The sequence below is a fragment of the Oncorhynchus mykiss genome, chromosome 8, assembly GCF_013265735.2.
Source record: "Oncorhynchus mykiss isolate Arlee chromosome 8, USDA_OmykA_1.1, whole genome shotgun sequence".
NCBI lineage: Eukaryota > Metazoa > Chordata > Actinopteri > Salmoniformes > Salmonidae > Oncorhynchus > Oncorhynchus mykiss.
The window spans coordinates 61142273-61154499 of NC_048572.1; the positions used below are offsets into that span (position 1 = coordinate 61142273).

The 12227-nt window shown below is 43.7% G+C and overlaps 1 protein-coding gene across 1 annotated transcript; it reads left to right on the plus strand.

Annotated features, from left to right (window-relative positions):
* Nucleotides 1-3469: 3469 nt before the first annotated feature.
* LOC110530272 (deubiquitinating protein VCIP135) lies at nt 3470-10661 on the plus strand. Its single transcript, XM_021613194.2, has 3 exons — nt 3470-6297; nt 7265-7351; nt 7498-10661. Exons 1-3 carry the CDS (start codon nt 3648-3650, stop codon nt 8319-8321), a joined length of 3561 nt encoding a protein of 1186 aa, XP_021468869.2. The 5' UTR covers nt 3470-3647; the 3' UTR covers nt 8322-10661.
* The last annotated feature ends 1566 nt before the right edge of the window (nt 10662-12227 follow it).

The following is a 12227-nucleotide window of genomic DNA, read 5'->3' on the forward strand; positions in this document are numbered from 1 at the left end:
TAAGGTAGTTAAAGAGACAGTGTACAACAGGAATCTGTGTGTGCACAAAAATGTACACCCCTTTGAGTCCCCAGGACCAGGACTGAGAACCACTGCTCTACATTGGGACCTCTTCATATGCAGACAGGCTTTCATACTCTAACTCTCTTTATCTGAGGACAGAAAAACTCACAAGAAACAGACTTTATTATAGTCAAATTACACCGCACTGAATATTGTTACTATTATCTCCATCCTCACTTCCAGGGAAAGGAACTACACTAAAGTACCTGCCCTATCCAGAATAGCCTATTCTCTCAGCTTGACAGGTGGGGCTGCTATCCTTTTACCCTTCTCCATGGCGTTAGCTGCCTACCTACGGAATGCATTTTGAGTTTTTAATTTTTTTTTTTACAGTGTACACTGTAGCTAGTTAGCTAATAATACATATATTTTTTGAAACATTTTCGAAATATATATTTTTTTTAATGAATAGGTTATCCCAGCCATGTGGACAATTGGAAACAGGGCAGCAAAGTTTGTTTGTCACCAGAGCGTTTTAGAGGATATTACTATTGAACTATGTACCCATTTAATAACAAGACCTTCAAACAAACTTGCTATGCTGAATTCTTGACTCACAATCGAGAAGGCTGCCATATGCTGCCAGCACGCCCGCAAGCGAGTTACAATGGGCGGCCTAAGCATCACTCGCCAATTTACCACTATCTAGTGTGCCTGCACCTCGATGTCTGCGTCCCTGTGAAAATCGAATTAGCATAATGCAAAATCCACATCAAAATCCGTCCAATTTAAAGTAGAGATCTGTTATCCTCCACCTGTGTCGCATCTGCGGTGAAAGTTGACAGCGGTAAAGCGGTTTTTGTCAGGCCATGAGACATCCTGAAAATTGGTCTTCTCACAAAATCGTATGTAGCGTCCAAACGGTTTGGCCTACAAACTATTATGGAAAGAATAACTTACGTTAGATATTTCTGGGGGGGACTAGCTGTTGTTCCATGTGGTGAACCTATTATTCAATGCGTTTGTATGGGCTAATAGCAGTAAAGCAAAATAAAATATATATTGACATTGATTACAACAAAATGTTTCTCGAATTTGGGAAGACTGTAGCTAGCTAGTGGCTAATACTAGCTAATGTTGCCAACATATGACTCCTTATATGTTGCTGTCTCCTCATGCATGTACCGTTAATCTTTTGACACAGCAACGTTAGAGATTCGTTAACACACACTTGTATTGCACATACTCTGTTCTAGAAGTGTATAAATGTAAAACATATTCAGGTAAATTAATTAATAAATAAATTAGGTTGATTTGTGCAAAACCAAAACGCATCATGGTACTTGTAGTAAATTTTAAGCCAAATAAACAACTAATTTATCCAAATCTGACTGTAATAGGCATAGTTACTTGACACAATAAGATAATAAATCTTACTTAGTATTCGTTAAATTATTATATGTGTCCTGGTTTGGACTCATATCAAAAGATAAACGCAACTAGCACAGTTTAGAAAACTATCTGTACCACAACCCATGGAAAACTGCGTTTCGCCACAGACGCTCAACAGAGTCAGGGCAGCAGCATTGAGACTTCCGGTTTTCAGATTTTACCTTCAAATTAAAAGTCTGCCTTAAAACGCTATGTGTATGATACAAAATCAATCATTTTTGCAGATTTTCAAGGTGCATAATGTTAAAATGATGCGATTTTTTTTTTACTACATGGTGGGAAAATCTCAAGAGTATTACTACTTTGTATAAGATAAATAATTTTATAAGGTGGGGCACATTGAGAAAGGGTTGGAGATTAAGTCAATTCATGTAAAGAACATATTAGCCTACTGGTAAAACATATATATATATATATACAATGACAAGCTAAGAAAATAACTCGTTATTTTGATTGTATGAATCTTGTTAATTTACTGGTGTTATTGTTCAAGGATGCAATTTTGAAATGTAATGTTTAAGAAAGGTCTTACTGTATTCTGTACAGGAAAACAATGGATTGGTCCATAAAACCATCGTCCAGCATACTCACCAGAGTCCCTATTATACAAAAAAAGGTCAGTTTGATTTTTAAAAATCTAGGTCATATCCAGTGTTGCTGGACTTTTACTGCAGTCAAACAGCTTAAAATGGAGCCACTGGACACTACGGTACAAATATAACACTGTACAGGCAAAACGATCAATTGTGTGTCTATAAAACCAGGATCCAGTCTACTCACTACAGTCCTTAGAATACAAATCAGGTGAGTTTGAACAAGGTCAGGAAGTGTTGCTAGACCTTTACTGTGGTCAAACAGCTTAAAATGGAGCCACAGGGTCCATCCAGTCTATTCACTAGAATCTACCTTTTCCTAGTGAGCACAGAGCTATTTTATGAGGCAATTATATGTCACACAACCACAGAAACTTGAACTCACAAGTCCAAGATGAAACCATTTTGATGAATTGCGACCAGGGTAGGTTGAAGAAAAGTGCGGTTAAACTCTGTGATAACCGTTGATAGGCTATAGGCATCATTTGGGTGATTTGTCTAGCCAAAATGCTTGAAATGCTCCTCAAAGACAGATATAATAATTATCGTATAAAAGGTGAGAGAAAGCGATGTGAGTTATGAGTTTGCTAGATGAATGAAAAGTGACGATCCATTCAGAACAGCCTTGCTGATGGAAGTTTTGTAATTCAATTATAATGTTGGTAATTTACAGGTGTGCCAGTCAATTAACACCCCATCTACTGGCCACATTGTTAACATTGTTTCTTTTAAGTAATTCTTTTCTTTCCCAATCACCAGGGAATAGTTGGAATTTGGCACACACATTATAGGGAAAGCCAAGAGTGCAAGTCTGGTATGGAATGGCGTTTATTTCACATTGGAAGCAAACAAAGAGAAAGCTATAAATTAGTTCATGTATAGTTTCATCATTTAGATATAGTCCTCAATTCGTCAGTCAGCAGAGTTAAAGTGACAGTACAACAGTGTAGAAGTATGATTTAGACTCAACATGAGTTCATCGACCTCATAGCCTCAGAGAAGGTGCTGATAAAATCAAATCAAATGTGACCAAGTCTTGCTGTCCTGGGTCTCATCCGTTTACTTGAAGGAAGAGGCTTGAGGAGGCGATTGGCTGTTTTGTGTTCTACGCACTCTCGTGAGTATACTGGAGTGGGTGGAGTAGAAGGTTTTGCTGGGCATAGACCTCAGTCCCCATGAAATAACACCATCAACAGACCCTACTGGGTAATCCCAACCCCACCTTTACTTCGGCACCTAGAATAGTTTTCTAATGCAAATGTCATTTAATTATGAACATTTACTCATTGTTAATGTTTCGACAATTATTGTTCATTATCATGAATAAATTAAACATTTCTACTATTATGTGGGGAACTTTTATTTTGAAAATTGCTGAAATTACATGACCCGGAAGTACCTTTTTTAGTGTTGCTGACGAAACGCTAGTCGTTCGTTCATGGAGAGAAAAAAACAATCGCTTCCGTGTTGTTATCGGTTGTTATTCTGGCAAATACTAGCTTAGTTCTTGAGTAAAAGCGGGATTGCTAGGCAGTTATTTGGTGGTTAAACCATTATGGTCTTGTAGGATCAATACATAGTATAGTTTTATTCGCCAGAATGTCGTTGCTACAGGGCTCCAAGAAAAAGGACAAGCGTATTTTGTCCGGTACCTGCCCAGACCCGAAATGCCAGGCGAGGCTATTCTTCCCTGCTTACGGTTCGATTAGCATTGAATGCACAGAGTGTGGCCAACGCCACGAACAGAATAATCTTTTAAATGTGGAAGAAGTAACTGATCCAGACGTTGTGCTTCACAATTTGTTAAGAAATGCCTTACTCGGTGTCACTGGTGCACCGAAAAAGGGAACAGAGCTGGTGAAAGTGATGGGGCTTTCCAACTACCATTGCAAGCTCCTTTCTCCTATTCTCACAAGGTATGGAATGGATAAGCAGACGGGAAAAGCGAAACTGCTGCGGGAAATGAATCAAGGAGAAATGTTCGACTGTTCACTTCTAGGAGACAGGGCGTTTCTAATTGAACAGGAGCATGTATCTACGGTTGGCTATGGCAAGGACAGATCCGGGAGCCTGATATACCTTCACGACACTTTGGAGGAGATGAAGAAAGCAAACAGCAACAAAGAATGCCTCATTCCTGTTCATGTGGATGGAGATGGACATTGTCTTGTTCATGCTGTGTCCAGGGCCCTGGTAGGCAGAGAACTGTTCTGGCATGCCTTGAGAGAGAATTTGAAACAACATTTCAAACAAAACTTGGATCGCTACAAGGCACTCTTTCAGGATTTTATTGATGCAGCCGAATGGGAGGACATCATCAACGAATGTGACCCCCTGTTTATCCCACCGGAGGGTGTGCCACTGGGACTTCGGAACATTCACATATTCGGCTTGGCCAATGTGTTGCACCGCCCCATAATCTTGTTAGATTCACTGAGTGGAATGAGGAGCTCTGGGGATTACTCTGCAAGTTTTCTCCCTGGGCTTGTGCCGGAAGAGCAGTGCAAAGGAAAAGACGGGAAGTTTAACAAGCCTATATGCATCGCCTGGAGTAGCTCAGGGCGTAACCACTACATCCCCCTCGTCGGGATAAAGAACACCCTTCTCCCCAAGCTGCCACCGAGGCTTCTCCCCAAGGCATGGGGAGTGCCACAGGAGCTCATCAAGAAGTATATAAAGCTGGAACAAGATGGGAGCTGTGTCATCGGGGGAGACAGGAGCTTACAAGACAAGTATGTGATGAGACTGGTCAATGCCATGGAGGAGATCTTCATGGAGAAACATGGAATCCACCCCTCCCTGGTGGCAGACGTGCATCAGTACGTTTACAGACGGACCGGTGTGATCGGCGTCCAACCCGAAGAGGTGACGGAGGCTGCCAGGAAATCAGTCATGGAAAACCGGCTACATCGCTGTCTGATCTGCAATGCACTCTCTGAGCTTCATGTTCTACCTGAGTGGCTGGCTCCAGGTGGTAAGCTCTACAACCTGGCTAAATCCACCCACGGGAAGCTCAGACCTGACAAGAACTACAGCTTCCCGCTGAACAAGGTTGTCTGCTGTTACGACCCTGAGAGGGACATCCTCATTCCTGACTACAAGCTGAGCTCTTTGAACACATGCAACTGGTGCCACGGCACCTCCGTGCGCCACATCCATGGCAACGGCTCTGTGGTGTATCTGGATGGAGACAGAACAAACACCCGCTCCCAGGGGGGCAAATGTGGCTGTGGCTTTAAGCACTACTGGGAGGGAAAGGAATACGACAATCTGCCAGAGGCTTTCCCCATCACTCTGGAGTGGGGTGGGCGGGTCGTGCGGGAGACTGTGTACTGGTTCCAGTATGAGGTTAATGTGGACCTGAACAGCAACGTGTATGATGTCGCCATGAAACTGGTCACCAAGCATTTCCCTGGGGAGTTTGGCAGTGAGCTCCTAGTGCAGAAAGTGGTGAACACCATTTTACATCACACTGCCAAGAAGAACCCAGACGAGTATAACCCAGTCTCCATTGACGGGGCGCATGCTCAGAGGCTCACAGACGTGGTGGAAACTCAGCAGGCTGTTGACACACAGCCACCGACTAAGATCATACTAACTGGGCAGAAATCAAAGACCATTCACAAAGAGGAGCTTACAGTGAGTAAGGCAGAGCGGAGCCTTCAGCAGAGCATCAGCGAGCAGGCCCTAGTGACCCAGAAGAGGAGGACGGATCGACTGAAGCAGGAGCAGAAGGGACAGGGCAGGCCACCCTCCCCAAGTGCTGCTCAGGAACATTCCTCCTCCCCAGCCACACCCACCAAATCCTCCTTCTCCCCCACTTCCAGCAAGGAGAAGAAGATCCGTGTCACCACTAGCGACGGGCGGCAGGCCATGCTCACTCTACAGGCTCAGACCACCTTCTCTGAGCTCCAGAGGAGCATTGCTAATGAGTTCACCATGCCTCCAGCTCAGCAATGTATCCGACATGGATTCCCACCCAAAGAACTTTTCCCTCCCAAGGATGGAGCAGAGAATGAACCGGTGGCTCTCCAACACGGGGACAGGGTGACTGTGGAGATCCTGAGAGGTCCAGAGGACCGCAAGGCATCCGTCCCAAGTGCCTCCAGTTCCTATTCAACTCTGCATTCCCTCCTCTCTGTGAAGAGTGATGATCCAGTGACTTCCAGCAGAATGAATACTAGCAGAGAGCTGCAGGACAACATTGACCTTGAGATGTCCTCCCTCTGTCTCCTAGCAACCTTAATGGGTAAGAAAAGGGAAGGGTGCGGAAAGGTTTTAGTATTCAAGTCAATAGTTAGGCTGTCATTATTTACTGCTACAAAAGAAAGACACGATCTCGCAACACGTAAGTGACAGAGGAGTTAAGCAGAACACTGCTGTGATGTCATTACAAAAAGTCAAAAATGACTTCCGGTAGATGGAGAACTTGTTTGTTGATTCACCTATTTAGACTAGGCCAATAGTTCCAGGCTATTAGTTATCTAGTCTTAGAAGCGTCATGCCTTAGATCATCCCTTCAGTAAATATAAGGCCAGCAACTGAATGTGATAGGAGTGAGAGGGTAGTATATAGGTGTCGCAGACAGTAGCTTTACACAGCATAAGGGCATGCTGTTCTTGGATTGGTTACAAGAAGCAGGATGAATGACAGTGGCCTAATACAGGTATTGAGTGACTGGGTGGGCTTGTCATGGATGGATCAAGGCTCAATCTTTGTGGATAATGACTTTTTTTTCCAGTTGAAATTATAATTATAATCTACTCCAAGTGCTTTCTGTGTAGCCTACATCACCAACATGGCATTCGGTATTCATTTAAACGCATGCAGCCTCAGGCAGAGAGAAGTTGCTAGATTTGATATCCACCCCGCCCTACCCATTTTTTTGTGATCAAGGGGAAAAATCGCTAGCTTATTTGCTCTAGTTGACTGTACCTTCAACTAAACTCCAGTACTTCCTTCATAGCTTGTTCTCCATCTTCTTTTTAAATAGGGAGACAATTTGTTTTCAGCCTTTTATTTCCATTACCAAAACTCGTTTTCTCATGTCTGTCTCTTGTCGAATCTCAATACATAAGAATCGTAATATATATCGTATCGGCAATTCACAGCCCTACTATTTTTACTACAGAATTAGAATTTAGGAAGGAATTTAATTGTATTCATTTATTTTCATGTTTCACATGCTAATTGCAGTATGTTTTATTCATTTTCAGGAGAAGATGTCTGGTCATATGCCAAAAAACTGCCTCACTTATTCCACCAAGGTGGAGTTTTCTACAACATTGTGAAGAAAGATATGGGTATGTAGTCATGTTTTCTGTTATAGGCTTTATCCTCTTAGCAATTTGTGTAACTTAAATGACAGCTACGGTATATTCAACTTTGCATCTAATATGTACTGATCTGTGTTTATGACCATCTTTTATGGCTCTTGTCTCATCTGCAGGCCTGATGGATGGCAAGCACTGCACCCTCCCACACCTGACTGGAAAGACGTTTGTTTACAACGCAGCAGAGGAGCGTCTGGAGCTGTGTGTGGATGCAGCGGGACACTTTCCCGTGGGCCCTGACGTGGAGGACCTCGTCAAGGAGGCCCTGGTGCAGCTCCGCTCTGAAGCTGCCTCCAGGAGTCGCGAGGGAAGCCCCTCTCACAGCCTGCTGAGGCTCGGGAGTGGAGGTGTGGTGCGCAAGAAGGAGCAGCTCCAAAGTGTCAACGCCTTCCAGGGTAAGGGCCACTCCCTGGGCAGCGCCCCAGGCGGCTCTCCCCCTGAACACAAGCCCATCACCAGGCAGCACAGCAGCGGGGTGGACCTGAGCGCCAGCGCCTCCAAGGGACCTGACCTGTCTGACATCTCAGAGGACGCGACCAAGGAGTTGGTGCGCATGGCTCCCGGTTTTGTCACCATGAAAGACAGCCGACACCTGGACCCTAGTATGATCGAAGAACAGAGGAAAAAACTACAGGAGATGGTCTCATCCATCCAGGCCTCCATGGACAGGCACCTGAGGGAGCAGAGCAATGCAGGGGCAGGCATTGGGGGCCCTGCAGAGAGGACAAGTGGGGCTAAGATGAGTGCTTCCCAATCTGCCCCAGGGGCAGGCGTAAAGGAGGCCTCTTCTATGGACGTATCTACTGCTGGTGCTCATGGCACATCAGTGGAGGCAGGGAACAAGCCTGATGGAAAGGATGCAGGGTCAGAGGAGCTGGAGGAAATGGATAGCCAGGATGCAGAGCATACCAACGCCCTGGAGCCAATGGATCATTCCTGATGGGAAAAGGGCCTGGTCCTATACTTTTCTCAGTCATGATCATTCACCCCTCTATCTGGTTGGCATTAGTGTGGGAATGCTTCAGGTTGTATCCAAGCTTTGGTATTAATTGTGTTTTGTTGTCTTTTACTGCATGATAGACAAGAGGTTGACTGTTTCTGCCTCTGGTGACAGTCTAATGCTATTATACAGAAACATGCACCGAGACCCAAGGAGCAACGCTGCTTCCTGTGTGTGAAATACATCCATGTACATGTCCTCCAAGTCTTAAAGGTCCAATGCAGCTGTTTTTATCTGAATATCAAATCATTTCTAGTTAACAATTTCTAGTTAACAATACCTTACTAACCATGTTTCCATTCACAGTTTTTATGTGAGTAAAGTCATACTGTTTAAAAAAAATAATAATAATCACAATCGTTGTGGTGGAAATAGGAGGTTCCGGTACAATTTTGTAAATGCCACAGATAGTTTGTTCTTTCGACATGGTGGGATCTTTTTGTGTCGGTAAAATGAATTATGCCAGAAATGGCGGTGGAAACGCCTTTATTCGTAAATATTGATATAATAACCGTCATATCAAAGCAAATTTGGAGTCATGCGATGACATGGTGTGTGGTCCTCGACTCCTCCCGCTACAACTCGGGAAAGGATGCCGTTTATCAGGCTATGGATGAAATAAGTTACGATGAACTTCACAGGGTGGTGAAAGTGCACAGTGATGAGCTTGACCTTCCTATAACTGTAGAGGGTCTTATTCTGGTGACATGATGATCGATGCTTGACTGCCGTTTGACAAATAAAAAGATTCTCTCTCTTATTCATAACAAGCACATCATGTAGACTAACTGACATGCAGAGCCTACCTGCACTGCATCTGCGAGCTGTTGGCTAGCGCGTACATACCAAGACCAGAGTAGGCACGTTTGCTATTTAAAGCAACAGTTAGTTTTGTCACAATCTGTAGAGTTGAAAATGCGATGGAAACACATTGAACGTTTTTATTTTTATTCGGTACTTGAAAACATAAGGAACAAAGTACATGTTGTGTGCACTACATCACTCACTGACCTTTATCCGCAACAAGTCAGTTTGGTGGAAACACCACTGGTGAGGAAAATACGCATCTTTTCTTTATGCAGATTTTTAGAATATTTTCATGAAAATCTGTCGCCAATTGGATGGAAACCTAGCGACTGTGATTGTTTTCAATTAAAATGGTCAACAAAAAACAAAAATCGCTTCTTAGGAATTTCTCAAGCAATATTTTTGCGAGGACTGTTGGAGTGGGGAAGGGGAAGGGGAAAACTATCTGTTATTGGCAGAGAGATATGAAACTCTTTCTTATTGGTCTATTAACTAATTTACCACCTGGTGATTTCACCAGGCAGGCTAAAACACCATCCCACCAAATCACTCTGAAATTTTAGGTGGTCTTTTCAAACAGCTCATACACAATTTCACAAGATTATTCCAACCTCATAGTGTGGGATTGTATATAAAGTAGAGGAAAATGTTGGACTGCACTGGGCCATTAAGACAAGAGGGAGTTGAAGAGCTTGAGTTAAGATCCCATCCCACACCAGCATTGTAATGACCACAAACATCCGCTTCAGCAAAGTGCACACTGTAAAGGCACTAGCCCTCAAACATGATAACCTACCATCACATTTATTGCTTTACCAACATACTTGCTTTACCAACACATTGCTTTAAAACAACAGTGAAATATTCCAAATGAAGTTTATTTTCTTGAACGTTGCTCCCTATATGAAGGTTTGCTGTCTTAATTCTTGAAGGAAGGAGTTGCGTGCCCTTATGATAAGTAACAAAAATCAACATTTGTTGTTGAAAAACCTTGTGAAAAAGCTTTTTTAGTTTGGATTTGTTTTTGGAAAATTGTATAAGAATTGAAAGATTGTTTAAAATTTAATTTAGATGAATGCCATTTCAAGTGAAGCACTGTTCTGAAAATAACTCAGTTTATTGGTGGAAATTGGTGAATTTATTTTTGCTGGTTTGTAGTGATTGCGGATAATGCCTGTTGATTCTTTTGGGTTCAAGGTTCATGCTACTTACTGGTTTGAAGTTATTTATGCTACTTTTCATATTTCTCATGAAACCCAAATGAGTGGCCCAAGTTAAGTGTGCTGTACAAGTGCTGAACTACTTGATGTGGAACTGTATTCTATTGGAAGGCCTAGCATAACGTAGTACACACACCTGGGAGTACTGTATATTCCACTATTCATATGAAATTTCCTCAATCACTTTTTGGACTTTAGTGAATGATTGAATGCAGTGCAGGATATTTTTTCTTAATACATCTCTAAAGTAAGACTTGATTTGTGAATTTCTTTACCATATACAGTGCCTTCGGAAAGTATTCAGACCCCTTGACCTTTTCCACATTTTGTTACGTTACAACCTTATTCTAAAATTGAAAAAAAATTTCTCTCCTCAATCTACACACAATACCTATAATGACAAAAAAAATGAAATATCACATTTACATAAGTATTCAGACCTTTTACTCAGTACTTTGTTGAATCACCTTTGGCAGCGATTACAGCCTCGAGTCTTCTTGAGTATGACGCTACAAGCTTGCCACATCTGAATTTGGGGAGTTTCTCCCATTCTTCTCTGCAGATCCTCTCAAGATCTATCAGGTTTGATGGGGAGCGTTGCTGCACAGCTATTTTCAGGTCTCTCCAGAGATGTTCGATCGGGTTCAAGTCCGGGCTCTGGCTGAGCCACTCAAGGACTTTCAGAGACTTGTCCTGAAGCCTCTCCTGTATTGTCTTCACTGTGTGTTTAGGGTTGTTGTCTTGTTGGAAGGTGAACCTTCGCCCCAGTCTGAGGTCCTGAGCGCTCTGGAGCAGGTTTTCATCAAGGATCTCTCTGTACTTTGCTCCGTTCATCTTTGCCTCGATCCTGACTAGTCTCCCATTCCCTGCCACTGAAAAACATCCACACAGCAAGATGCTGCCACCACCATGCTTCACCGTAGGGATGGTGCCAGGTTTCCTCCAGCCGTGACGCTTTGCATTCAGGTCAAAGAGTTCAATCTTGGTTTCATCAGACCAGAGAATCTTGTTTCTCATGGTCTGAGAGTCTTGAGGTGCCTTTTGGCAAACTCCAAGCGGGCTGTCGTGCCTTTTACTGAAGAGTGGCTTCTGTCTGGCCACTACCATAAAGGCCTAGTTGGTGCAGTGCTGCAGAGATGGTTGTCCTTCTGGAAGGTTCTCCCATCTCCACAGAGGAACTCTAGAGCTCTCGGTGACCATCGGGTTCTTGGTCACCTGTCTGACGAAGGCCGTTCTTCCATGGTTGTTCAGTTTGGCTGGGCGGCGAGGTCTAGAAAGAGTCTTGGTGGTTCCAAACCTCTTCCATTTAAGAATGATGGAGGCCACTGTGTTCTTGGGGACTGTAAATGCTGCAGACATTTTTTGGTACCCTTCCCCAGATCTGTTCCTCAACAATTCTGCCTCGGAGCTCTATGGACAATTCCTTCAACCTCATGGCTTGGTTTTTGCTCTGATATGCACAGTCAACTGTGGGACCTTATATAGACAGGGGTGTGCCTTTTCAAATCATGTCCAATCAATTGAATTTACCACAGGTGGACTCCAATCAAGTTACAGAAATAAGGGGCCTCCCGGGTGGCGCAGTGGTCTAAGGCAGTCATAGCTGTGCCACCAGAGACCCTGGGTTCGAGCCCAGGCTCTGTCACCCATGGGGCGGCGCACAATTGGCCCAGCGTCGTCCGGGTTAGGGATGGTTTGGCACAAACCTTGTCTTATCGCGCACTAGGAACTCCTGTGGCGGGCCGGGCACAGTTCACGCTGACCAGGTCGCCAGGTGTACAGTGTTTCCTCCGACACATTGGTGCGGCTGGCTTCCGGG

Bases quoted from the DNA above. Each gene is read 5' to 3' on its own strand.
- LOC110530272 (XM_021613194.2), top strand. From the start codon at position 3,648: ATGTCGTTGCTACAGGGCTCCAAGAAAAAGGACAAGCGTATTTTGTCC. The intron at 6,298-7,264 runs GTAAGAAAAGGG...ATTCATTTTCAG, and splicing joins TCTCCTAGCAACCTTAATGG to GAGAAGATGTCTGGTCATAT. The intron at 7,352-7,497 runs GTATGTAGTCAT...TCTCATCTGCAG, and splicing joins CATTGTGAAGAAAGATATGG to GCCTGATGGATGGCAAGCAC.